This window comes from Pelodiscus sinensis, chromosome 3 (genome assembly GCF_052426305.1).
Source record: "Pelodiscus sinensis isolate ZL-2025 chromosome 3, ASM5242630v1, whole genome shotgun sequence".
In the NCBI taxonomy this organism is placed as follows: domain Eukaryota; kingdom Metazoa; phylum Chordata; order Testudines; family Trionychidae; genus Pelodiscus; species Pelodiscus sinensis.
This window is the reverse complement of record NC_143054.1, coordinates 144,946,135-144,973,518: the sequence shown is the minus strand read 5'-3', so window position 1 is coordinate 144,973,518 and position 27,384 is coordinate 144,946,135. Positions and strand designations below refer to the sequence as shown.

The 27,384-nt window shown below is 44.4% G+C and overlaps 1 protein-coding gene and 1 long non-coding RNA gene across 2 annotated transcripts in view; one reads left to right on the top strand and one right to left on the bottom strand.

Moving 5' to 3' along the window:
- Nucleotides 1-27,384, bottom strand: part of DNAH8 (dynein axonemal heavy chain 8) — a 611,430-nt gene that overhangs the window by 103,645 nt on the left and 480,401 nt on the right. The window contains exons 62-68 of the mRNA XM_025186355.3: nucleotides 17,591-17,721; nucleotides 17,030-17,183; nucleotides 16,258-16,422; nucleotides 15,491-15,717; nucleotides 14,918-15,036; nucleotides 11,914-12,017; nucleotides 7,297-7,473 (exon numbers count right to left, since the gene is read on the bottom strand). Of these exons, the coding sequence (XP_025042140.3) occupies nucleotides 7,297-7,473; nucleotides 11,914-12,017; nucleotides 14,918-15,036; nucleotides 15,491-15,717; nucleotides 16,258-16,422; nucleotides 17,030-17,183; nucleotides 17,591-17,721 (1,077 nt within the window). The remainder of the gene's footprint in view (nucleotides 1-7,296; nucleotides 7,474-11,913; nucleotides 12,018-14,917; nucleotides 15,037-15,490; nucleotides 15,718-16,257; nucleotides 16,423-17,029; nucleotides 17,184-17,590; nucleotides 17,722-27,384) is intronic.
- Nucleotides 619-26,501, top strand: LOC112546345 (uncharacterized). The gene is made up of 5 exons (XR_012902873.2): nucleotides 619-787; nucleotides 2,540-2,662; nucleotides 18,672-18,741; nucleotides 20,475-20,552; nucleotides 22,308-26,501. It is a non-coding gene; the product is annotated as an uncharacterized LOC112546345 (long non-coding RNA).

Genomic DNA, 27,384 nt, shown 5'->3' with positions numbered 1-27,384 from the left:
GTGGAAGCTGCTGAAAGGGAACATTGAACATGAGACTGTCCCACTCATTCCATCATTTCAGGATATCTAGGATGTGTGCCAGTACCCTGACCACCTGATCGAGTGAGTGTTGGGTTGAGGGGATACACTTACACTAGCAATAGTTGGAGCAGGCACATCCTGGACCTAGTGTAAGCAGGGACTGAACTACTGCTTGTTATCAGACAGCTAAAAGGAGGGAACTGCTCTGGGGGTGGGGGTGCTCACTCCAATTGTTTAGCACTGCAAGATAATTAACTGTTAATTGTTGATATGTAAATACAGTTAATGCCAGTGTGGAAGCAGGCTCTTTGCTGGCCAGGCCTCTCGCGCGTATTGCCATCCAAGCAAAAGGTCAACTTCCCCTTGATGAAAACCCTTACACTATGTAACTTAAAGGTCAGTGACGAACAGGAACCAAAACCAGACCTGAAAAGTTCATGTAAAGTTCATGCTAGTTGTGCTGACTGTGCCATGCCCGATAAGGCAGAAAAGGAAAAACAGGAAACCATCTCACCCTGTTTCCCCTGTCACTTAGCAGACAGGGACTGCTAGCCTATCACAAAAAGCGCGCAAAAGCTTTCTCTATAAAACAGCTTCCCCTCCTGTATCAAATTGAGGAATCCCGAATAAACATTGGATGGCAGAATACGAGCCAGGCCCAAGGACTGATCACCCGAAGGCCACCTCCTGCTCACTGAACCAAACGAGTTCCTGTAGAGCGTAACGTATACCAACTATGCTGTTGTACTTTGTGTTTTTTCTAAGTGTGAGTATTGCTATCTAAATTTAGTTAAAGTTTTGTTAAGTAGTATTGTTAAGAGTTTTAGATAAATAATTAGACTTATGAGTAAGATTGATGTAAACGTAACTGTTGATAATCCCTGGTCCCTTATTGACAACTATTGGGACTTAGAAAAAGCTCAGGGAATTTTCATTTATTGTATTGTACTTTGCTTATTGCTCCTACTAATAGTTATTTGGCGGCCACACATGTAAGAGACTAATAAAGAAAAACTATAATTAGAAGTATTCTAATAAAAGTTTAAAAGATATTTAGTAATAGTTTGCCTGTTTCTGCACCTCCCTCGGACTAGCCACATTTCCGAACCTTTTACTTTTAACCACAGCCAGGAGGGGGAAGGTGTGGTTATGTAAATCTAACTCAGCCAGGGCTGATGGAGGATCAGTGTTGGAAAGGAATGTGGTGTATTGTAAATAATTTGGGGCTGTTGTGGGGGTCACAAATCATGCTACCCCTAAATGTTGGAACTGTAAAACATGACACCAGTGTTTGCAGGAGAGACATCATCATTATAAGAGGTCTCCGAGGAACAAATCTCCCCCCTTCCAGAGTTGAGTGAACTCAGTTTGTGGGGAAGGGCCAAAGGGCTTGAATCAGCCTGCTTCATGCCTGCCAGGTGTAAGCTGTAACGCTGGCCCAACCTGCCTCTTTCCCCCTTTTGTTTTAAGGTCAGACCTGAAGCAGACTCCACGAGGAGTCTTTTTGTTGCTAGTCCAGTGGAAGCTGGAATCTTTTGCCAGTCTAGGTGATGGCTAAAGAATTGAAATCACTAAGTGCTAAAATAACTGGTTTGGCTGGGAGTGTGGGGGAGTGGCTCGGACCCACTGCAGCCAGCGGAGTGGCTGATGGGAATGACCAGTGGGTGGCCAGTATGAATAGTGGCAGGCAACCAGCGGAGCAGCTGGTGGGAATGGCAGGCGGCTGGTAGGAGCGGCGGCGGGCGACCAGCAGAGCGGCCAGTGGAGTGGAACAAGACAGCTGTTGGAGCGTGGCGTAGTGGCTCGTGGTAAAGGCTGCAGCAGAACCATATGGAGAGGTGGCGCCGTTGGTCTCAGACCACGTAAGGTGCCCCTATCAACCCCTCTGCCCTCCCTTCCACCCAAGTTGGGAGGTAGAACCCTGCAGGTGAACTTTTGAACTCTGGGCGGCACTGACCAGGGACAGAGACTTTTGGGGTGTCGGACTCTGGGATGTTTTGGGCTGCTGGACTCCAGAGACTCTTGAGGTGTTGGACTTTGCTCATGGTTTGGGCTATGAACTCTGTTTTGGTATTTTCCCAAGTTAATGCCATGTGACTTCTCTCTCTGTTTCATTAAATGTTTCTTTTCTACACTCAGACTCTGTGCTTGCGAGTGGGGAAGCATTGCCTCTCAGAGGTGCTCATGGGTGTGTGAATTTCCCAGGCTACTGGTTGGGGGCTCGAGCCGGTTCTGTGTGAGATGGACTTCTAGATATAGAACCCAGCCCTGGTTGCTGCAGGGCCTACCTGGCACAAGGGTGACACTAGCAAGGCACATTATATAGGTGCTTGCTGCCATTTGACTGAGGATGTGAAGGCAAACCCACATGTTGGTTAGAGGTATGAGGGATAGTTGTTGAATCAGGGCCAGTAAAGCATTGAACCTGTCTAAGGGAATGGATGCTCTGGCTGTAATGTAGTTGAGTACCGCACCAATGAACTCGATCCTTTAACAATGACTTTTTGTCATTTACCAGGAGACAAAGCTGGCAGCACATGCTGAGAAGAAGGGCGACAGCCTTCTGAACCTTGACTTCAGTATGACCTTTGACCAATCAGTTGTCTAGGTAGAGATAGACCTGGATCCTCCAATGTCTCAGGTAAGCACTATCACTGACATACACTTTGTGAACACTCTCTCCAGGCTGCTCCCTACAGTAGAGCTTTGGATGCCCTTGGACGGAGTCTTGGTAAGAGTAGGGCCCTTTTGACTGGGGCAATTGGGGCTTAAACTTCTGCTCAGGCCCTGGTTTTTAGAGTTGTACAGGACTCTTTGAGCCCATGGAACTTTGTGTCCATTTGCTCAATAAATACAGCCACACGATCAAACAGGCAGTCCTCCGTTGAGTTCTGGGCCTCCGAAGACTGGCTGCACAGGAGCAGCCATACCACTTTCCACATCAAGACTGCTTTGAGATGGCTGGTACTGCTTGGCCAAAGACCAACCATCTCCTGGACTTCCTCCACCTGAAGATCCAGATTGGTTGCCACCCTCTTCAGAAAGTCCTGGTGGGCATTCATGTCATCAGTTGGGACCACAGGAGGAGGAACCACTATAGCCTCATTGGGTGATGAGGAAGATAAGGCTTGGGTCCAATGAAGCGGGCTGATCTCCCATTCCCTTCTCCAACTAGAGAGTAACTGTCCTAGCCATCTCTGGTGATTGTACACAGACATGCCAAAAAGGCTTCAGATGCTTTGGTTATTGACCAGGTCACCTGGGCTGAACCTGGAAACCCCATGGAGTCCTTGAGCACCACTGTGCTGGCTATTATGCTTGAAGCCAAAAGGTGCAATTTGCAGCACATTTGGAATGGTCCCAGGTATAGTGCCAAAGATTGCACCAGCGGGCAGTGAGGCAGAGTCTGATGTGGCACCTGTTGAGCAGACAGTGGTTGAAGCCCAAGAATGGGAGCATGTGCTGTGCTCTCTCCAATACCGGAATCGGGTAATGAGGGTGATCTCGGTAATTGAGTGAAGGGCCTGGCAGCCTACAAAGCTATAGTGATCCCTTGATCTGCTCCTGGCCAGTGGTGACTGGTGTTGAGAAGATAATTGCTGGTGCCAGGATGTTGAGCAGAATTGTGAGAGCCATGCCACCATGCTTAGGGGAGCTCAGTGCTAGTAAGTATTTTGCAGCGAGGAGAGAGTGCCACGGTGGCAGGGAATTATCCCTGGTGTTGTGAGACTCATATGAGGAGCGATGTTCCCTATGGTGCCACTGTTGCCAAGGGACGCGTGCCTCCATAGATCTGCACCCTGACATCAGCGATGCTTAACACTCGGCGTCTAGCCCTAGTCTGTCTCTCTCTGACTGGGTGGGGCTACAAGGAGCTGTCCTGTATGACCAAATGAGAGAGCAGGAACATTGGGTGAACAGTTGTTCACCCAGGAACAACTTGGTGGGGGAAACGGTGGCTTTCCTGTTTGCTGAGGCCTGACTGATGCTGAAGGAGGCAGTACTTGCATGATCGAGATGTTCTATGCCACCTGAAAGGCCTCGGGAGCAGGGAGCAGGTAGGGCTCCTCTGGTTAGCCTATGCAGGGTCTTCTTCCATGGAGGGTCTTCTGTATGATCAGCCTTCTTGCCGTTGGCCTTGGGAGAAGCCCTTGCCCAACTTCTTTGTTCTCTTAGATCAGTGGTCCCCAACCGTTTGGGGTTGCCGGGTGCCAGGGGGCATGGCCGTTCGCCCGTCGGGCGCCCGGGGGGGCGGGGGCGGGGCCCCCCCATAGCCGCATTCCGGGGCTGGCGCTCTCCCCTCAATCGCCGCGCGCCCGGGGCCGGCGCTCTCCCCCTCCCTCCCCCCAAGCGCCGCGCGCCCGGGGCCGGCGCTTTCTCCCCCCCCCATGCGCCGCGGGGGGTGAATCCGCGGCGCCCCCGGGGCCGGCACTCACAGTGCGCCATGCGCCCGGGGTGGCTCCGGCACCACGTATGCGCCACGTGCCCGGGGCCAGGCCAGCCCTGAGCACTTGGCGGGCGCCGAGAAATGCCCCCGCGGGCGCCATGGCGCCCGCGGGCACCGTGTTGGGGACCACGGTCTTAGATGGAGTCGGGGACAATGACCGGTATCACGCCAATAGCGCTAGAGGAGCACTCTGCACTGAAGCGCTGGTGCTCGGTGCTGAGTCTGAGTGCTGGTCCTAGGCAGAGAGAGCGAACTCCATAAGTAGGGCTTTTAAGCATATACCACTGTCCTTTGTTGACCTGGGGTGAAAAGACTTGCAAATGTGACACTTGTCTGATGAGGGTTTCTCCCAGACAACAGAGGCCGTGAGCATGTGGGTCACTGACTGGCATAGGACTGTGGCATGTGACACAGCTTTAAAGCCAGAGGAGTGGGGCATGCCCCATCCCCAGGCTAAGTCTCTAGAGGGATTAACAAATTGTTAATTTAACTATTTACATATATAAACTAGAGGGAAATAATTTACAACTGAATGAAGAGATTAACTAAAGCTACAGCTTTAGTTGGAGCACACTGTTTCAAGCACTATCACTCGTGGCAAGAAGGCACTGAGGAGGGAGGGAGCTTAGGGGATGCTCTATATAGCATGGAATGTAGAGGGCATTGGATCTAGTCCCCTATGGATCCTTCTGAGGTGCATGCGCACCTATGTTGAATAGACGAGCAAGCACTTGAAGAAGTTACTGTTTTTTCTTCTCTGAGTGATTGCACATGTGAATTCCAGTCTCTGTGACTCATAAGTCATAAAGTAGGAGGAAGGGTCATGTACATACAGACTGGAGTAGAACTTATCCAAACTTAGCATCGTTTCTAGAATAATGAGTGATGGAATAATGTGATGAGAAGGTGTGCCACCAGATTGCTGCTTTACACATTTCCTTGATAGGGAAAGGAGGAAGTAATACCTCAATTTACGAGGAAGAACGCCTTCTTTCGAAAGTTCCTCTTTCGAAAGAAGGCGTTCTTCAATGTAAATAGGGCTTCTTCAAAAGAGAGCATCCAGACTCACTGGATGCTTTCTTTCGAAAAAGCAAGCCGCTTTTTCGAAATTTCTCCGTGCAGTCTAGACGCTCTCTTTCGAAAGAGGCTTGCAGTCTAGACATAGCCATGGAGGCTGTTTGCTATCTAAGACTAGGTCCAGACTACATCCCTCTTTCAAAAGAGGGATGTAATTAGACATATCAAAATTGCAAATGAAGCCGGGATTTGAATTTTCCATGCTTCATTTGCATAATCTCATCATGGCGTTCTTTCAAAAAACAAAAAATGAAGACTACAGGATCTTTCGAAAAAGGCTTTTCTTTTTGAAAGAATCGCATCTAGATTACGGTTTCACTTTTGAAATAGTGTTTTTTGAAAGAACACCGTGATGCAATTATGCAAATTAAACACGGGAAATTCAAATCCCAGCTTCATTTGCAATTTTGATGTGTCTAATTTACATCCCTCTTTTGAAAGAGTCTGATGTATTGAAAGAGTCTAATGAAATGTGCTGTCATTTTCTTGCCAGATCATAATATATGGGTACGTCTAAACTATATGCCTCTGTCGGCAGAGGCATGTAGATTTGTTTCTTCAGCAAAGGCAAATGAAGCCGTGATTTAAATGATCGCGGCTTCATTTACATTTACATGGCTGCTGCGCTGAGCCGACAAACAGCTGATCAGCTGTTTGTCGGCTCGCCGCTAGTCTGGACGTTCCCCCTGTTGACATCAAAGCCCTTTGTCAGCAGCCCCGGTAAACCTCATTCCACGAGGAATAATGGGGCTGCCGACAAAGGGCTTTGATGTCGACAGGGTGAACGTCCAGACTAGCGGCGAGCCGACAAACAGCTGATCAGCTGTTTGTCGGCTCAGCGCGGCAGCCATGTAAATGTAAATGAAGCCGCGATCATTTAAATCGCAGCTTCATTTGCCTTTGCTGATCTGTCTAATCTACATGCCTCTGCCGACAGAGGCATGTAGTCTAGACACAGCCTATATGAATACAGAAAGTTATCCAAACTAATTTTTTTGTGTCGAGACCAGGTGATCCTTTGGCCTGCTCACAATGATCATGAATGATTGAGTTAATAAATGAAACTATGTAGAATGCCAAAGGTCTCCTAACATCTTTGGTGTGCAGATCCTGCTCCTCCGTATTGGTAAGTAGTTCTGGGTAAAAAGTAGATAAGTTGATTGGTTAATATTAAAATTAGACTCCACTTTGGAGAGAAATCTTGGATGATGGGGTAAGTATACTTTATTCTTAAAGAAGATTGTAAAAGATGGTTTGGATGTCAGAGCACACAGTGTGGCCATCCTTCTGGCTGAAGTAATAGCAAGTAGGAGAGCCACCTTCAGAGTTAAGTTCAGTGAGGAATATGTTGCTAGAGTCTCAAAGGGAGAGCTATCCCGGCACATGCCACTGATGGAAAAAATTCTGACCATGCAAGGGACAAGCGTGTAGCAATAGTGGAATGTACATGTGCAATCACTGAAAGAACTTCTGGGAAGATTTGCAGCTAAACCTTTGTAGTGGTCAAGTGGCTAGCAGGAAGCAGACCTGGTGGGATATTCATTTCTCTTTCTTAAAGAGGAGATTTAGATGCACTTGGAAGTAAAATATGGACTCCACAATTATTGCTAAAAGGCTTGTGTACTAAAACTGACAGGCTCTAATGATGGCTATGACCATGAGGTGAACCCTTGTCTGTATGGTATTACCCATTCTTCCATCATAATAGACAACTATTGGTAGACTGATGAAAAGCTACAAACTTTACTCACATTCAAAGCAGCTTCTGCTTCTTCTAATGCTGGTTTAGCTGCTTCCAGTTTGGTCTCTGCCACCACTTTTTCTGAATCTATTTCATCTACAATCTTTTGTGCTTTGTCTTTCACACCCTGAACTTCATTTTTTACTTTTGCTGATGCCTCAGCACTTACTGTAACTTCTGCCAGCACCTACATTAGCAATAAATAAAAAAATAAAATACAAAAATATCCAAATATGGGAATAAATTAATACTCTTGAAAAGACAATGAAGTTAGAATATGAAAGGGTTATTTCTTGGTTGATGTTAGTTACAAACAGTACAGATTAGAGGAGGTTTTGGAACAAACTGATAAACTTAACAGTAACAGGTCACTGGGACCAGATAACATTCACCAAAGAGTTCTGAAAGAACTCAAATGGGAAATTGCGAACTATTAACTGTGATTTGTAACCTATCCTTTAAATCAGCTTCCTTATCTAAGGACTGGAAGATAAGTAACGTGAGGCCAATATTTAAAAAGGACTCTAGAGGTGATCCTGGCAATTACAGACTAGTAAGTCTAATGTCAGTACTGGGCAAATTAGTTGAAATTATAGTAAAGAATAAAATTGTGAGACACAGATAAACATAATTTGTTTGAGGAAAGTCAACATGATTTCTGTAAAGGGAAATCATGCCTTACTAATCTGCTAGAGTTCTTTGATGGGGTCAACAAACATGTGGACATGGGGGATCCAGTGGATATAGTATACTTAGATTTCCAGAAAGCCTTCAACAAGGTCCCTCAGCAAAGGCTCTAAAGTAAAGTAAGTTGTCATGGGATAGGAGGGAAGGTCCTTTCATGGATTGATAACTGGTTAAAAGAAAGGAAACAAAGGGTAGGAATAAATGGCAAGTTTTCTGTGTGGAAAGGGGTAACTAGTGGGGTCCCCCAAGGATCTGTCCTGGGACCCATCCTATTCAACTTATTAATAAATGATCTAGAGAAAGAGGTAAACAGATGATACCAAACTGCTCAAGATAGTTAAGACCAAAGCAGACTGTGAAGAGCTTCAAAAAGATCTCATAAAACTAAGTGATTGGGCAACAAAATGGCAAATGAAATTTAATGTTGATAAATGTAAAGTAACACACATTGGAAAACATAATCCCAACTAAACACACAATATAATGGGGACTAATTTAACTACAACTACTCAAGAGAGAGATCTTGGAGTCACTGTGGATAGTTCTCTGAAAACATCCACTCAGTATGCAGAGCCAGTCAAAAAAGCAAACAGAATGTTAGGAATCATTAAAAAAGGTACAGAGAATAAAACAGAAAACATCTTATTGCCTCTGTATAAAACCCTGGTACACCCACATGCTGAATACTGCGTACAGACATGGTTGCCTCATCTCAAAAAAAGATATATTGGCATTAGAAAAGGTTCAGTAAAGAGCAACAAAAATTATTAGGGGTTTGGAACGGGTCTCATATGAAGAGAGATTTAAAAAACTGGGACTTTTCATCTTAGAAAAGAGAAGATTAAGGGGGATATGATAGAGGTCTATAAAATCATGGCTAGTGTGGAAAAAGTAAATAAATAAAAGTTACTTATTCCCACAATATAAGAATTAGGGGTAACCAAATGAAATTAATAGGTAGCAGGTTTAAAACAAACAAAAGGAAGTTTTTCTTCACTCAGCGGACAGTCAACCTGTGGAACTTCTTCTCAGAGGATATGGTGAAGGCTAGGATTTTAACAGGGTTCAAAAAAGAGCTAGATAGATTCATGTAGGTTAGGTCCATCAATGGCTATTAGCCAGGATGGGTAGGAATGGTGTCCCTAGCCTCTGTTTCTCTGGAAGTGGGTGGCACGGGAGGGATCACATGAGGATTACCTGTTATGTTCCCTCATTCGGTGGCATCTGGTACTGGACACTGTTGGCAGACAGAATACTGGGCTGGATGGACCATTGGTCTGACCCAGTGTGGCTGTTAATATGTTCTAGCTCAGCCAGGGTAGATGTGGCCAGAGGTGAAAGTAAGGGGGTGCACGCTGGTATGGCATTCAGGCAAGAAACCGGCAAGCTGGGGCACTTAGCTACAGAGGGAAGGGTGGGGTAATCCCAGCCCAGCTCCCTGAACTTCCTGCTGGCTGCCTGCTAGAAGCAGTCAGCATGACAGGTTAGAGGGGCTGGCTAGGGCGAGCGGCATCTGGGAGTGCCCCTGCCAGGAGACCTCCGCACTGTTTGCCACCATTTAAGGAGGTAGGAGGGAGCTGCCACTTACACTGGTCCCTGAGTGTTTTTTTCTTTTTGTTGACTAAGGAGTGAGGACAAAGTTCACAGCCTGCTCTCACTCCCCAGCTCCCCAGGGGAGGACAAAGGAGGAAGACTGACAGGCTGTGATCTTTGCCTCTCTCCCTAGTCAGTAAAAAGGAAAAAAAAACCACTCAGACACCAGGGTAAGTGTGGCTACATCTCCCCTCCCCCCACCCCTGAAATGTGGCCTTTGCCACCCTCCTGCACTCATCCAGTCCTCTGCCCTGAGCTCTCTCCTCATATACCCCAGCCTTGATTCTTGCATCCCCAGCCCCAGCCCTAACTCCTGCAACCCTCCACACACCCAACCCCCATGCCTAGATCATCCTCCTCACCTCCTTGCCTTGAGCCCTCTCCTCAGACACCCCACCTTGACTCCTGCACTCCCGTCACACACCAACCCCCTAACCTGATCACCTCATGCACTCCTTGATACCTTGTATAAATGTCCCCAGCCCTAACTCCTGCACCTTACATACTCCCTAACCCCGGTCCTGAGCCTTCTCATATCTTCCTGGCCTGAGCCCCTCATGTACCCCAACCTTGATTCCTGAATGCCCCGCTCACCCTGTACTCTACCCCACGTTTAAATTTCTTACAGATTCTGTTATATGGCCTACCCCCAACTCCCACCATTAGTCCCCCTCCAAAGGGGGATGGGTTGTGATAGGACAGTACCTGTAAGAAATTTAAGTTATTTTCACCCCTTGTGGTCCATTACCAACAGTTGATAAAAAGGTGTGAATACCAAGAGGGAAAATTACTTTTTGTAGTGAGCTATCCACTTTCAGTCTCTACTGAGACCCAGTCTGATAGGGTCAAGTCTGCATATGAATTCCAGTTCCGCAGTTTCATGCTGATGTCTGTTTTCTTTTGTTTTCTGTTGTTAGTTTTTTGCTGAAGTATGGCAACTTTCAAGTCTATTGCTACAGCTACACTACGAGCCTCTTGCAGAAGGAGCAAATGCAAATAGAAAACTCATTTGCATATGTTGCACTCTCATTTACATTTCCTCTTCCTTTCCCTTTTTCACAAGAGGTTTTTGAGGAAGAATGGCTCTTGAGCAAAAGGGTTTTTTTGCACAAAAAGACGCCATCTGCACAGTGCTTTTTTGCACAAAAACCTCTTATGCAATAGGGAAAGGAAGAGGAAATGCAAATGAGCGCTCCATTTGCATTTGCTCCTTCCTCAATTGGCTCATAGGGTATGTCTGGACTACAGGCTTTTGTCGACAGAGGCTTTGTTGACAGATATTGTCGACAAAGCTTCTGTCAGCAAAGAGTGTCTAGACTTCAGTCAGTTCTGTCGACAAAGCAAGCTTCTTTTTCGACAGAGAGTCTAGACGCTCTCTTTTGAAAAAGCACAGTGTGGATGCAATAGCACCTTTTGTCAACAGAACTCTGTCGACAAAAGGTGTTATTCTTTGGAGAATGAGGTTTACCGCCGTCGACAAAACTGCCGCGTTCTGTCGACTTACTGTCGACAGAACTCAGCGGTAGTATAGATGCAGGTATAGTTTTGTTGACAAAAGTCCACTTTTGCCGACAAAACCCTGTAGTGTAGCCATAGCCTATTACAGGGAGATACTTCAGCAAAACAGAATTCAGCATGAAACTGCAGAGCTGGAATTCATATGCAAACTTGACACTATCGGGCCCTTTCACTAATGCTAGATCAGGTTCCTCTGTGGTCTCTTTCTTGAGCACCATTTTAAAAATTGTACTCACATGCACAACACAATGGACCAGTACTGTGCAAGATCATAGAGACATTTTACTTCGTTGTTGCAAAACAAGAATCACTCAAACTCATTTTTACTTTCTGGATCTACCATAATAAAGCTGGTAGGGTAGAGGAACAGTACTAATGTAAAAGGTCCAAAATAACACAGAATTGACTAAAAAGGTTCAGCTATTGAATATTATCCAATTGTCTTGATTTAATACATATAACTTAACCAAAAATTAGTAATCCTCAAACCATGTATTACAACAAAGAGCACTGAAACAAGAAATGAGACCTGCTGCTTATAGAAGAAAGAAACTAGGGAATGTTGGGTTCTACAATTCTTTATATAGTTTTTCCATCATCTCCCTACCCAGGCAGCTTTAGTCTTTGCTGGAGCACCTCAGGAACTTTACACAGTTGCCCTTGCCACATCCCCTCCTTGGACAGTGACAGGCTGTTTTAGGGTTACATTCATTTCCGTCAAGTTCCATGACAAAGAGGATATTGTGGACTTTTTATACTACTACAGTTCCCTCACCCTATTTTTTTACCAACAGGAGACCATAAATACTGTTAGCAACTAAATACGTACTTTATCTGCCTTTATAGAAGCTAAAGCCAGTTCCTTTTCTTTCACTGCCAATTCCAGAGAAAGTTTGGCAACAGATTCACTGGCTTCCATCAGTTTAGCGAGACCTATCAAATATAAGATAATCATGGCAGTTCACAAAGACGAAAAAAATGCTATGTTTTTTATAATTCCTAGCTCTTCTCCAATCTATCCCCTCACATTCACTCTTCAGTTATTTTCATCTCTCATTTACCTACCCTGGACTTCTCATCCAGTCTTAGTCTCCTTCTCTTTCACTCTTCCCAGGGTGCTCTTCCTAGTGCCCTTTATGCCCCCCTAGCTCCTAGTCCAAGTTTTCCTGTTCAGCCAGTCTCAGCATCTCTCAAACCCTGGTTCCAGTTTCTCACCACTGCCAGACTCTATTCCAATCTCTTCTCCCAACTAGGGTCCCTTTCTCAGTCTACTCCTTCCACCTTTCCTCAACATGGCTCCTGTCCTCTCTGCATTCAAGTCAGGCCCCCTTCTCTTACACATTGTCTAGATGACAGTAGGTGAAACTGAATGAAGAGAGACACTCTCCCTGCTCTCAGTTCCAATGCCTAGCGTTAGCAGCCATGACCTGCAATTGTAGGGTAAGTCCTGCTCACCCCCTGTAGCCCTGGGATAATGCTTGTTTAGTTGCCCTGTGGAGAGAGCAAATGCACGTTTCAGTTACATGCAGGAGTTGAGAGAGGCTGGAACTGGTCAGAGCCACTGGAATCTTCAGGGATTTTAGCAGTTAAACAAATTCCTATTGAGGAAATCCAAACTATGTTTTTTCAAAGTGCTATAACTTGCCTGAATTTAGGTGTCTTTTCCTGGGAACAGAACCTCAGAGGGCACATTGCTGATACAAATGTAATTCCCCATGCTGAATTTCATATCCCTACTCCATAGCATGAGGAACTAGATCTTCTCAATGAAATTGTAGTAAGAATTTTTAATATGGCAAAACCATCATTTTTTCTAACTGAATTCTTGCAAACAGCAGAGCCGTTTTGACTATAACTTTTTGAAAAGTCCAACCAGAGTCCCTCTCACCAGGCTGGGTGGCCTAACAGCTGGGGTATGGTGATGGTTGAGGTAGTGTTCCAGCCTACGGCCTTATCAGAGACAAGTGTACTTTATTCCTGGGTCAGCAGAGATCTAATTGAAACATGCTGACTTAATTCCTGGTCTTATAATTGGATCAATGACTAGTATTACTGGGTTACTTCCTAGCCTGTCTTCCAGTGGCATGGTTCATGTGTATCCTGGATCTCCAGCCTGTCGAACTTCCAATAGTTTCAACACCTTTTGGGTGTCCATGAGTGTCAGGTATCCACCCAAGTCTCAGCAAGTGTGGGGCCCATGGACTGGGGTTCCCAGCAGCTCTTGGATGGGAACCTGCAATGAGTGTCCTTCTCTTCTTACTAGTCCCTCCTGACTGAGCTGGTTTACTGCCTTTTATGTTGGTGCTCCAGTTGGAGCATATTCACCAGGATTGAGGAGGCATAGGTTCTTCTGGCCAGATTATAAGGTGAACCTTCCTTGCCTAGTGCAGGGCATCTGGACCCTGTCACACTGAGACAGATACCCAACATGGAAAATTTCCTCCCAAACGGTTAAAATATGACAAACTGCTAAGGACCTAAAACATGATTTGATAATGAGAAGTAGCTGGCAACCTTAATAGTAGGCAACACTGCCAATTCTGCCAACAGTAATCATAGAATCATAGGGTTAGAAGGGACCATCAGGGTCATCTAGTCTAATCTCCACTTGAATGAATGTAGTGCTTTTATTTTTTTCTTTTTTGAAATACAAGCACTAGCTTCAGGCAGAAAAGCATATAACTTCCCACACATTTCTGCCTGTTTCAGTCACTTCTTCAGCCACATTCAACACTGGAATTAGGACAGGAGGCAAAGCAACAGTTTGCACTGAATTCTCACTGCTAATGCAGAAACTTTGGAGACGGACTAGTTTTAAGCTGCCTCTTCCATCCCCAAGCCAATCAATCAGGTGATACAAATCTAATTTGAAAATATTAAATATTTATATTTAATAGACTGTATGCTGAAATAGATGATTAAACTAGTTTTAATGCAGCATTTGTACCACTTTTGTCAATTGGCTTTGTCCAATTGATGTTATTCCATACAGTACTCTGAAGTAACCATCATTTGAGTTATAAGGTTTAGTATAAACATTTCAGATTTGGGCTATTTAACTGTGGTACAAAAAAGAAATTACCCTAAATAATTTCTGTGAGAGAAAACCATCAATAAAACACAGGTCATCTGGGACCATGTCTGGAATTTACCTTTATCCCTGTGACAGAGTGCATATCCCCACACTATCCCAGGAGGGCATAATGCCCTCTAGACAGGAAGTCCCACCTCCAAGCTGTATGGAGGAGCATGCTCCAATGGCTGGAGTAGTATAAGAGGGAGCAGCTCAGCTCAGTCTGGGCTAGATGCTAGAAGGGAAGGGCCTGCTAGAGCGGCTCCAGAGGTGGACTAGCTGGAAGCCCAGATGATGGGAGCCAGAAGTCTGGGAGAATGTATTGAACCTCCAGAGCTGGAGGACCCACACAAGGAGATGGGCACTGCAGAGCCTGAGGGTCCAAAGACTGCATACAACACACATACACCAGAACTGGTAGGAAGTGACCCCGGGAGGGTGTGTGAGTGGTATCTCTCTCCCGAGTGAGCTCAGTGTGTGGCGGTGGGATTCCCTACTGAGTGAATGGAGGATCATTCTGCCACTAACAGGGCCTGAGACTGGGGCCCAGTGGAGTAGGGTAGGCCTGGGGCTCCTTACTGGGGCTACTGCTCCAAATCCTTGAGACTATAAGCATATGACAGTGTTGCCCCGAATTCCCAGGTCTGGGTTATTGACTCTTACTGTCTGTAGCCATTAAGTTGTGCTTCCCTGAACCCAAGGGCTATGTTATAGACTGTGATAGGCTGTATACAACGTGACAATCCCCTATTCATCTTACCTATTTGCATGCGTTCAGCTTGTTCATTAATGTTTCCTAGCTTTTCAGAATAAACATCTTTGTAACCGTTTATGAAAGAGAGATAAGATTTGGGTGTAACATGAGCTCTTCGTCGATATCTGAAAGGCAGAAATTTGTTAAAATTATAATTCAATCCATAAATTGAGATTTAAATAGACACACTACCATCCAGATTTTCAGTTTTAAGTGAATTACTCTTAAAACAGATAATGAATATCATCTGGAAAGAGAAGCATTGCATGCAGTCGAAATGCAGCATCCCTTCAAAATGACAGTTAATGCCACCTCTGTCATTAGCCTCACAAGTTATATTAAAATTTGTTATACTTTTTTAATTCTTTTCATACCATGAGAATAAGGTTAATGGAGTTGGCTCATACCTGTGATTCTTATGGATGGCTTTGAATTTATCAAGTACAAACTTCATTTCTGTATTAACAAGATGGAAAAGACTATTCTTGCTTTATACATTGCAATGCCATTACCATTATTGCATAAACAGTAGCAATATTTTTGTGACTGGTCAATTTTTAAATGTGTACACAATATTACCTTTGGAAATAATTCTCACAGTTCTCAGAAACGATATCATGAAAGAGCCCCATTGTTTCTACTACTTGTGCTTTAACTTCGGAAGAACAGACAATATTAAATTCTGAAAGGAAATAAGAGGCTACAGCAACAAGGGCTTCTTTAGGCCAACGATTGAACCAGTCCATAGTGCAGCCTGATATCAGACCAGGAAATTTCAAAGAACGTGCACGGAACTTCTCACCAACCTAAGAAGAGTAACAGTTTTAAAACAACACTTTATGTTGTTAATATGATACTATATCTAATTTTATCCAAACCATTTTATCCAAAACATAAGATCTAAGCATTTTTCCTAATTCTTTTACCTTTAGAAACTATAAATAGCTTTATCCCATATCTGTATCCTATTCTTTTTCATTGTCTTGGTATCCTCAATATAAAACTTCATATCAAAGATGAATGCTACTTATTGTTTTAAAACTGCAGTTATCTTTACATCAATTTCAACTAAAAGGTTTACATCCAACACCACCTGCTTTGAGGCCACTCATTTTTCTGGCAACTAGCAAAGACTAAGTAAAACCTAAAACATTGAAAAACCACATTCACTGCTTGATTTGAAATATTGGGATTTTGAGCCTTTCTAGCTCCATTAATTATTCCAAAAAGCAATGACAATCAGATACTGAGACTCTTCAAATTATAAACCTTGAATGATAACATCATGATTTATATGGAAATTTACCTAAAAAAATAAAAAAGATAGTTACAAAAAGAAAACTCACTGGAGAAAAGCAGAGAACAACATGCAAATTCTTTTTTCCCCGTGATATAAAATAATCATAAAGATTATCAAATGTAGGAGGACATCGAGGCAGCTCTCTTTTCATCACTGATATTAAGCTTTGGGTAATTTCATCCAACTCATCCCGAGGAAATAAATTGGAAATCTTTGTACAAAACCAAAATTGACAAGAAAAGAAATGTCAGTAATTTAACCGAATTATAATATATTTTGTAATTGTAATCTATCTATCTATCTATCTATCTATCTATCTATCTATCTATCTATCTATCTATCTATCTATCTATCTATCTATCTATCTACATACAGATACAGTTTAGATGAATTAAGGGCCAAATTCTTCCTTGTTTTACATCCTACTCAACTCCATTAGAGACAAGGGATGTTAGAGAAAAATAAAGCCCTAAACTAGCAAGGACACCCTATGATAACAGTGGCCTTTGAAATACCCATCTCACTTATTTTCTCCCTAATGCTTACATAACCTCTTCTAGTGAAATTGTACATTGCAGCATGTCTGCGTGAGGAAATAATGTACTTTTATGAGCCTCAAATAGTATTCTTGCAAGAGTGCTGACCTAAATCCAGAAATATATATTGAGATTCACTTTTGGCCCCAAATGTCCCACATTTGTGATATTTGGGCTTTCGAGCTTTTCTAGCCCGAATATTACAAAAAATCAATGGCAATCAGATACTGAAAGCAAATTTTGAAAATTTTATTGCCATTACTGCCTTTTAGGGGATCTGACCTCTCCTGAAGATAACAGATTGTTAAGGTATTCCAGAAATGCTTCATCTTTTATTTCATTATCAGTAAAAATGAAAGTGATGCCTTTTCCTTCTGCACCAGCTACTCTATATAGAAGTTTAAGATCATCTGTAAGATTGGAAACATTATAGGATCTATGAGGAAACAGAAAAATTACAAATTCACTTAATATACAATACAGAACCATTGCAATTTTTAAAATGATATTTAATGGATACATTGCAGAAGCAATCATGATTATAATATTGGCACACTTCAGCAAGGGGAAGATCCAGCTCCCCATGAAACCAACTTAAAGACTCAAGTTCAATTCAAGAAAGCACTTAAGCCTGTGCTTAAGAGCTTTGATGGTTTGCTATGGTTTGTTGAATCAGGGTGTTAGTAAGTAGCCAATGATGCACAAGTGAATCAGAATGAAACATTTTTTTGTTTATTATTTTTCAAGATAGTATTTGAAATAAAGATTAAAATATGTTTCCTGAAAAACATCACCTTCTGTTTTGGAGAGAGAACAACACAACATTTTTTTTTCATTTCTTACCTTGTTAAAGTTATCTGAAATATTTTGTATCCAGCTATAAAAGATGCCAATCTTGAAAGACTCTGCTTTCCAGAACCACCAACTCCTACAAGTAAAGCATTTCCACATGAAGTCCGAATTATTCGTGAAATCTATGTAGAAAAAACAAAAACAAAAGTAACCTGTGCTTTAACTACTTATAGAAGATTAACAGAATTAAATATTTGTTTTATTCCAAATCTTATTTGGGAGAATGCTTTTCAAGTCTCAAGGATGAGCAGAAGGACATATACTTTTGTAGATTTTTCTCATTGAAAAATAAGGCCCTTTCTTCCAAGTAAAGCAACAGTATCGGAAGAGATTCATTTTTTGGAGTCTAATGTACACATTTATATAATATAAAATTTGAAACCTTATATTATATACATTTAGATGAGATATAATGTGGAACTGCCAAAGGTGGCAGAAGACGAGGTGAAGTAAAAATACCTAAAATGAGAAAGTGAGAATTCACAGTTCCAGAAACACCGCAGCATGACCATGACTATACTTTGTACTATTTAAGTTAATTTCAACCCCTTAATGTGGTGTTTATGGGTCAAAGCTAACAAATGACAATGTATTACAAGATGTTTATTAGTTTTGCATAGGCAAGTATTTTTTGAGAAATGATCAAACTTTTAGCATATGACAAAAATGGTGACTATCAACATTTTGCATTGTACTAACAGGAAATATTTTTATATCACATATTCTTAATCGTTAAAATATCTCACAAGTGACTATAATAGTTTTCTATATTTCTAACTGAAATTTGCTCAACAGATTAGTCTCACCTTTAAGGTTGAGCACCAATACAATACATTGCATGCACGTAATAGTGGGTTGAAGCAACTGTCCATGAATTCCCAGTGTAATGCTTCTCCATTTGTAAGCTTTTGTACATAAAATGTAACTAATCTGCCCGATAAAAGTTTTAATTTGTGATTGCCTGTGCTTGCAGACTAATATTTGAAATATTCTAAAAAATAACCAGTATGCATCTTGTTCTACAGATCACATGCTTTCTGGTAAATTCATCTGTTATTTCATCTGTTAAAAGGTGTCAGCAGAGAGAAGGTACTTGTGTAGCTCCAGTATTTGCCTGGCGAATGATAGATGATCCTCAAAAGGTATTTGAATTTGAAGACATTGAATCCTTACAATATATCATTGAAAAGCTTGATGCTATAATTCTTCATATGCTACCATTGCTGGAGGAACGTCAGATACAGGGGTAAGAGAGGATTACTCATCCTCTGCAGTAATTGATGTTCTTCAAGATGGGTGCTCCACCTTAGGTGGTTTGGACAGAAGATTTTAATAGTAGTGACTTTGACAGGTAGCTTGCACATGCGCAAAAGCACTACTCACGCTAGCTGACTAATGTGCATGTGCAGGGTATGATCTCCTCAGTTCCTTCTGTGCCCCAGAAAAGTATGGAAATAATACTAAAGCAGAGGGGAGGAAGGATGGGTGGTGGAGCACCCACAGGGACACCTATTTCAAAGAACATCCGTTACTGAAGAGGGTGAGTAGCCCTCTCTTCTTCTTCGAGGAGTGTCCCTGTGGGTGTTCCATCTTAGGGGTACATCTAAACTACATGCCTCTGTCGACGGAGGCATGTAGATTAGCCAGATCGGCAGAGGGAAATGAAGCCGCGATTAAAATAATCGCGGCTTCATTTAAATTTAAATGGCTGCCCCGCTCTGCCGATCAGCTGTTTGTCGGCAGATCGGGGCAGTCTGGACGCGACGTGCCGACAAAGAAGCCTTTCTTGATCGGCACAGGTAAACCTGGTTTCACGAGGCATACCTGTACCGATCAAGAAAGGCTTCTTTGTCGGCGCATCGCGTCCAGACTGCCCTGATCTGCCGACAAACAGCTGATCGGCAGAGCGGGGCAGCCATTTAAATTTAAATGAAGCCACGATTATTAGATGACTACAAGCAGTCTGTCCACTGGAGGTGGGAGCTTTGGACGGTGTAGTGTCCTTTTGGACTGTGGTAAAGACTGTATGTCCGTACGCAGTTTCTCTGGACATGTAGGAGTTCAGAACATAGTGAGCAGCGAATGTATGAATAGACCACTAGATGGCCGATTTACATATATTGGACAGGGAGATGCCTTGTACATAGGCTGTTGATGCTGCCATGGCCCTGGTCAAATGTGCACGAAGTTTTGCAGGTGGTTCTTTACCAAAGGTTGAATATGCTATTCTTATGAGTTCAACTATCCATTTTGAGATCCTCTGGGAGGAGATGGGGAGTCTATGGAATCATTTGGTAGTTGATATGAATAACCTGTTGGTTTTCCAAATTTGCTTGGCTCTTTCCAAGTAGAATGGAAAAATCCCTCTGTAAATCAAGACTGTGTAGTGTGGCCTCTGTCTGGTTGGCATGAAGTTTGGGAAAAAAGACTGGTAAGTTAATAAGATCATTACAGTGGAAAGGAGAAGGAACCTTTGGCAGGAACTTAGGGTGAGGTTGGAGGATTACCTTGTCTTTATGGAAGGTGGTGAAAGGTGGGTCTGCCATGAGAGCCGCAATTTCATTAACTCTACTGGCAGATGTTATTGCCACTAATAGAGCCACTTTCATGGAAAGGTGAAGCATAGAGCAGATCACCATGGCTCAAATGGCTTACGAGTTAAGGCCATCAGAACCAAACTGAGGTCCCAGGTGGGAGCCGGAGGTTTGATTGGTAGATAAATGTTCTGCAATCCTTTGAGGAACTTTTTGGTCATGGGATGTGTAAATACCAACTTGCTGTCTATTGGCTGGTATAAAGCAGTTATGGCGAAGAGGTGAACCTTCAGGGAACTGAGCGAAAGTCCTGAGTTTTTTAGTTTGGTTGTGTATTGCAGGACCGTGGGTAATAGAGCAGAAGATGGGTTGAGATTGTGGCGGTGAGACCAGGTGGAGAATCGGCATCACTTGTACAGGTAAGTTTTGCGAGTGGATGTTCTCCGACTGCCTAGGAATATCTGTTGGACCTCCTTCTAGTGAAGTGAGCCATTGAGGAGCCAAGCCTGAAAGTTCAGGGTGTGGACATGAGGCTGTTGAAGGCAACCACGACATTGAGTGAGGAGATGTGGGAGCCGTGGGTGATCGGCTGACATTTGCAGTAGGTAGATATACCACATTTGTCTCAGCCAGTCTTGGCCACAACTGACAACTGACAGGGATCGTCGAATTGAGGATGTAAATGCATGGTTGCACAGGTGGTGTCACAGAGAGGGCTTTGGTTTCTTCGATGATGGGACTCTGTTCCGGGCACAAGGATTGTTAGGAAGAGATGGGATCCACCTAACAAAGAGAGGAAGGAGCATCTTCGCGGGCAGGCTTGCAAACCTAGTGAGGAGGGCTTTAAACTAGGTTCATCGGGGGATGGTGACCAAAACCCTGAGGGGAGTGGGAAAGTCGGATACCGGGAAGAAATGAAGATAGGAACGAGCAAGAAAGGGGGACCCCTGTTTCAAATGGAGAAGAGAGGGTGATCAACTGGTTACCTGAGGTGTTTGTACACTAATGTGAGAAGCCTGGGCAACAAACAGGAAGAACTGGAGGCCCTGGCCCAGTCCAAGAAATATGATTTAATTGGATAACCGAGACTTGGTGGGATGACTCGCATGGCTGGAGTGCTGCCATGGAAGGGTATAGACTGTTCAGGAAGAACAGGCAGGGGAGAAAAGAGGAGGAGTTGCACTATATGTAAGAGAGCACTACGATTGCTCTGAACTCCAGTGTAAAGAGGGAGAAAACCTGTTGAGATTCTATGGGTTAAGTTTAAGGAGCAAACAGCAGTGATGTTGTGGTTGGTGTCTGCTAAAGGCCACCAAATCAGGTGGATGAGGAAGATGAGGCTTTCTTTAGACAACTGAGCAAAGCTTCCAGATCGCAGGCCCTGGTTCTCATGGGAGACTTTAATCACCCTGACATCTGTTGGGAAACCAATATGGCAGTACACAGGCAATCCAGGAAGTTTTTGGAGAATGTTGGGGATAACTTCTGGACACGAGTGCTGAAGGATCTGACCAGGGGCAGGGCGCAGCTTAACCTTCTGCTCACCAACAGGGAGAAACTAATAGGGGAAGTGGAGGTGGGTGACAACCTGGGAAGCAGTGATCATGAGATGGTAGATTTCAGGATCCTGACCAAAGGAAGGAAAGAGAGTAGGAAAATACACACCTTGGACTTCAAAAAAGCAGATTTTGACTCCCTCTGAGATCTGATGGGCAGAATCCAATGGGATGCTAACATGAAGGGGAAAGGAGTCCAGGACAGCTGGCAGTATTTTGAAGAAGCTTTATTGAAGGCACAGAAAGAAACCATCCCGACGCATAGCAAGAGAGGCAAACATGGTAGGAGACTGGATTGGCTTACAGGGGAAATCCTTGGAGAACTTAAGCACAAAAAGGAAGCTTACAAAAAGTGGAAACTTGGACAAATGACCAGGGAGGGGTTTAAATGTATAGCTCGAGAATGCCGGGGGGTTATCAGGAAGGCAAAAGCACAAATGGAATTGTGACTGGCTAAGGATGTGAAGGATAACAAGAAAGGTTTCTACAAGCATGTTAACAAGAAGAAGGTGATCAGAGAGGGTGTGCGGCCCCTACTGGATGAAGAAGGTAACCTAGTGACAGATGATGTGGGGAAATCTGAAGTACTCAATGCTTTCTTTGCCTTTGTATTTACAGACAAGGTCGGCTCCTGGACTTCTGTGCTAAGTGACACAAGATGGGATGAAGATGGACAGCCCGTGGTGGGTAAAGAACAGGCTAGGAACTATATAGAAAAGCTAAACGTACACAAATGCATGGGTCCGGACTTAATGCATCTGAGGGTACTGAGGGAGTTGGCAAATGTCATTGAGGAGGCAAATGTCATTGAGAGAGGACTTTGAAAAGTCATGGAGATTGGGAGAAATCCCGGATGATTGGAAAAAGGCAAATGTAGTGCCAATCTTCAAAAAAGGGAAGAAGGACGATCCAGGGAACTATAGGCCAGTCAGTCTTACCTCGGTTCCTGGAAAAATCATGGAAGGGATCCTTAAGGAATCCATTCTGAGGCACTTGGATGAGAGGAAAGTGATTAGTCAGCATGGATTCACAAAGGGCAAGTCGTGCCTGACCAATCTGATTAGCTTCTATGATGAGGTAACTGGCTCTGTGGACATGGGAAAGTCAGTGGATGTGATATACCTTGACTTTAGCAAGGCTTTTGATACTGTCTCCCACAATATTTTTGCCAGCAAGTTAAGGGAATGTGGATTGGATAAATGGACAGTAAGATGGATAGAAAGCTGGATAGAAGGCCAGGCCCAGCGGGTAGTTATCAACGGCACGATGTCAGGATGGCGGTCGGTTTCTAGTGGAGTGCCCCAAGATTCGGTTCTAGGACCGGTTTTGTTCAATATCTTTATTAATGACCTCGATGAGGGGATGGATTGCACCCTCAGCAAGTTTGCAGAGGACACTAAGCTAGGGGAGAGGTAGATACGCTTGAGGGCAGAGATAGGGTCCAGAGTGACTTAGACAAATTGGAGGATTGGGCCACAAGAAAGCTGATGAAGTTCAACAAGGACAAGTGCAGAGTCCTGCACTTGGGACGGAAGAATCCCAAGCATAGTTACAAGCTGGGGATCAATCCGTTAAGTAGTAGTTCTGCAGAAAAGGACATGGGGGTTACAGTGGATGAGAAGCTGGATATGAGTCAACAGTGTACCCTTGTAGCCAAGAAGGCTAATGGCATATTAGGTTACATTAAGAAGAGCATTGCCAGCAGATCCAGAGATGTCATTACTCCCCTTTATTCAGCTTTGGTGAGGCCACATCTGGAGTACTGTGTCCAGTTCTGGGCCCCCCACTATAAAAAGGATGTGGACATATTGGAGAGGGTCCAGCGGAGGGCAACCAAAATGATTAGGGGGCTGGAGCATATGAATTATGAGGAGAGGCTGAGGGAGTTGGGTCTGTTTAGTCTGCAGAAGCGAAGAGTGAGGGGGGATTTGATAGCAGCCTTCAACTTCCTGAAGGGAGGTTCCAAAGAGGATGGAGAGAGGCTGTTCTCAGTAGTGACAGATGGCAGAACAAGGAGCAATGGTCTCAAGTTGTGGTGGGAGAGGTCCAGGTTGGATATTAGGAAAAACTATTTCACTAGGAGGGTAGTGAAGCACTGGAATGGGTTACCTAGGGAAGTAGTGAAGTCTCCATCCCTAGAGGTGTTTAAGTCTCGGCTTGACAGAGCCCTGGCCGGGTTGATTTAGTTGGGATTGGTCCTGCCTACAACAGGGAGCTGGACTTGATGACCTTCTGAGGTCTCTTCCAGCTCTATGGTTCTACTATTCTATGATTCTATGAAAAAAACCCTTGGCACTATGGATAGGCCAAAAGTTAGTACTGTATTCTGCAAATGTTGTCCCCCTGCTGTGAATCTTATATACCACCTATGTGCAGGGTGTATGGACACACGGAAGTACGCATCTTGGAGGTCAAGAGTCGCCAGCCGGTCGTCTTTCTTGAGGGAGAGTAGGATGGTGGAGAGGATAACCATCTTGAAGTGTTGGTACAGGACATATCTTTTGAGAGCTGTGAGATTGAGAATGGGTCTCCAGCCCCTTGACTTCTTCTCTGTGGGAAAATATTGGGAGTAGAAGCCCAAGTTTTAATATTGCTGTAGTACCCTTTCCACTGCATTAATATGGAGCAAGTGGTCGATCTCTTGACATAAAATAGTCTTGTGAGATAAGTCCCTGAAGAGGGATGTGGCAGGTGGTTGGGTTTTGGGAGGAAATAGGAAGGGGATGCAGTACCCAAACTTTGTCATGTCCAGAACCCTTTTGTCTGTCATTATGAGGCTCCACAGATGGTAAAATGGTGCTAATCTGCCATTGGGTCTAATAGAGACTGGGAATGGCCTTCTCATTACAATAAGTACTTGTCCCCGTTACGTATTCTTACTTTCTTAACCACGTCCACCCTGATGTAATTGGCTTTGATGTTACACTCCCATAATAAATTTTTTAGGGTATGTCTACACTACCACCCTAGTTCGAACTAGGGTGGTTAATGTAGTCATACGAACTTGCAAATGAAGCCTGGGATTTGAATTTCCCGGGCTTCATTTGCATGTTGCTGGGCGCCGCCATTTTTAAATGTCCGCTAGTGCGGACTCCGTGCCCGCAGCTACACACGACACGAACTAGATAGTTTGGAATAGTTGAAAAGGGGAGCTAATGCAGAATAGTTATTGTGAAATAATTATTCTACAATGGCTATTCTGGGCTTATTTCCCATGTAGATAAGGCCAGGGGGTATGTCTACACTACAGCGCTAATTCGAACTAACTTAGTTCGAATTAGTTAATTCAAACAAAGCTAATTCGAATTAGCGCAGCTAGACTTAAAAACTAGTTCTAATTAGCGTTTTGCTAATTCGAACTAGCATGTCCACACAGAGTGGACCCTGAACCGAGGTTAAGGATGGCCGGAAGCAGTGCCGGCAGGGCATCAGATGAGGACTTAGAGCGTGGAGCTGCTGCCTCAGGCTAGCCGAGGGCTGTGCTTAAAGGGTCCCGACCCCCACCCCGGACAGACAGTTCTCAGGGTTCCCCGCTTGCAAAGCAGTCCTGGCTTGGAGTGCCCTGAGTGCCCACACGCGGAACATCACAGCACTCGGCCATCACCCCGGCTGCACTTGCCACAGGCTGCCATCCGGGGAAGGGGGCAATCGGGGGGCTGCAGGAGAGCTTCCACCTCCAGAAGCCCGCAGAGCCAGCCCAGTCCTCCCCATCGGGGGTGCGTACCCTATTCTTCCCTCACCTCCTTCCACTTACCCTTCCCTAGCCCCCCTTCCTGATGTACAAAATAAAGAAAACGTGTGTCCAAAAATAGAATCTTTCTTTATTGAACAAAACTGGGGGAGAGTGGGAAAAAGGAGGTGGGAGAGGGGAAGAGAGAGGCTGGGAGAGGGGAGGGCAACTAAAATGATCAGGGGTTTGGAACAGGTCCCATATGAAGAGAGGCTAAAGAGACTGGGACTTTTCAGCTTAGAGAAGAGGAGACGGAGGGGAGATATGATAGAGGTCTATAAAAGCAAGAGTGGTGTGGAGAGGGTGCATAAAGAAAAGTTCTCCATTAATTCCCATAATAGAAGGACTAAAGGACACCAAAGGAAAGGAATGGGTAGCAGGCTTCAAACTAGTAACAGAAAGTTGTTCTTCACAAAGCAAATAGTCAACCTGTGGAACTCCTTGCTGCAGGAGGTTGTGAAGGCTAGAACTAGAACAGAGTTTAAAGAGAAGTGAGATCAAGTCATGGAGGTTGGGTCCATGGAGTGGTATTAGCCAATGGGTAGGAATGGTGTCCCTGCCCAAAGTTTGTGGAAGGCTGGAGATGGATGGCATGAGAAAAATGGCTTGGTCACTGTCTTTGGTCCATCCCCTCCAGGGTACCTAGGGTTGGCTGCTGTCGGCAGACAGGCTACTGGACTAGATGGACCTTTGGTCTGACCCAGTAAGGCCATTCTAAGCTCAGGGCTCAGGGTCGGGGGTCTCAGTGGACCACCCTGATTTTCATGCAAACCTGCTTCTGGGTGGCCAGGCGGCAGCTCCCCTGCCCTAGACGGCCACTTTCCTGTGCCTAGTGCAGAGTTCGTGGACGAGGTCCATGATGTCTGCACTAGACCAGGCGGGTGCCCGCCTCTTGCGGTCCTGGCCAGCCTCCCGAGGAGCCGCCAGCCTGGTCCCGGGAAGAGGCGGAGGTCTGGGGGGCATCAGGTGGCTGGCTCATGGCATGCCAGGTGCAGGATCTGCTGCCTGGGTGCTGGCAGGCTTGCACCTGGCACGGGCACCATAGCCAGCCCATGCCCCTTTAAGGGCTCCGGGGCCGGGAGGGGGGCATACGAGTTTCCCTGGTGGTGCCCAGAGTGGCCACCAGGGAAAGCTGGGGAGGGCTAGCCTCCCACTAGTTCGAATTAAGGGGCTATACAGCCCTTAATTCAAACTAGTAAGTTCGAACTAGGCTTAGTCCTCGTGGAATGAGGTTTACCTAGTTCGAACTAAGCACTCCGCTAGTTCAAATTAAGTTCGGACTAGTGGAGTGCTAGTGTAGCGCCTATCAAAGTTAATTCGAACTAACGTCCATTAGTTCGAATTAACTTTGTAGTGTAGACATACCCCTATAGTGGTTTAAAAATCACACTCTTACCTAATATCACAAAAGCTTCCCCCTAAGACTGCAATTTTTGCTGTGGGCAAACCATGAAACACTCACTTCTGTTATTGTATAGTACATCTGCCTTCAATGCTTCCTTTAATATAATTATTAGATGTATAATGTCTTAATGCATAATGTTACATTTATTCAAAGAATATTCTATTCTTTACTGATTTCTTTGTAATGTTCAAATCCTCCTGTATATCCCTTATATTTTTCTTTATATTAAAACCTAACTTTTTATTGTCTTTCCATGGTAATTTTTGAGCTTATGCAGCTTGTTCCATCCACCATATAACATGTGCAAACTGAGAAAGAGTATCCTCTATACTAGGATGGGGAACCTTTTTTGGGTTGGGGCCCACTCACCCACAGAAAATCAGTCGGGGGCCACATACAAATGAGAAACAACATGGAAAGCCTCTGAATCAGAAAGAGAAAGACATTCCCCACATTCCCCTCACACACCACAGCCTGGGGGCCCAGGCTAGTAGGTTAGAGGGCCAGCATGGGCTCCCCAATGCTGAGCCTCGGAGCCAGATCTCGGCAAGCTGGGGGCT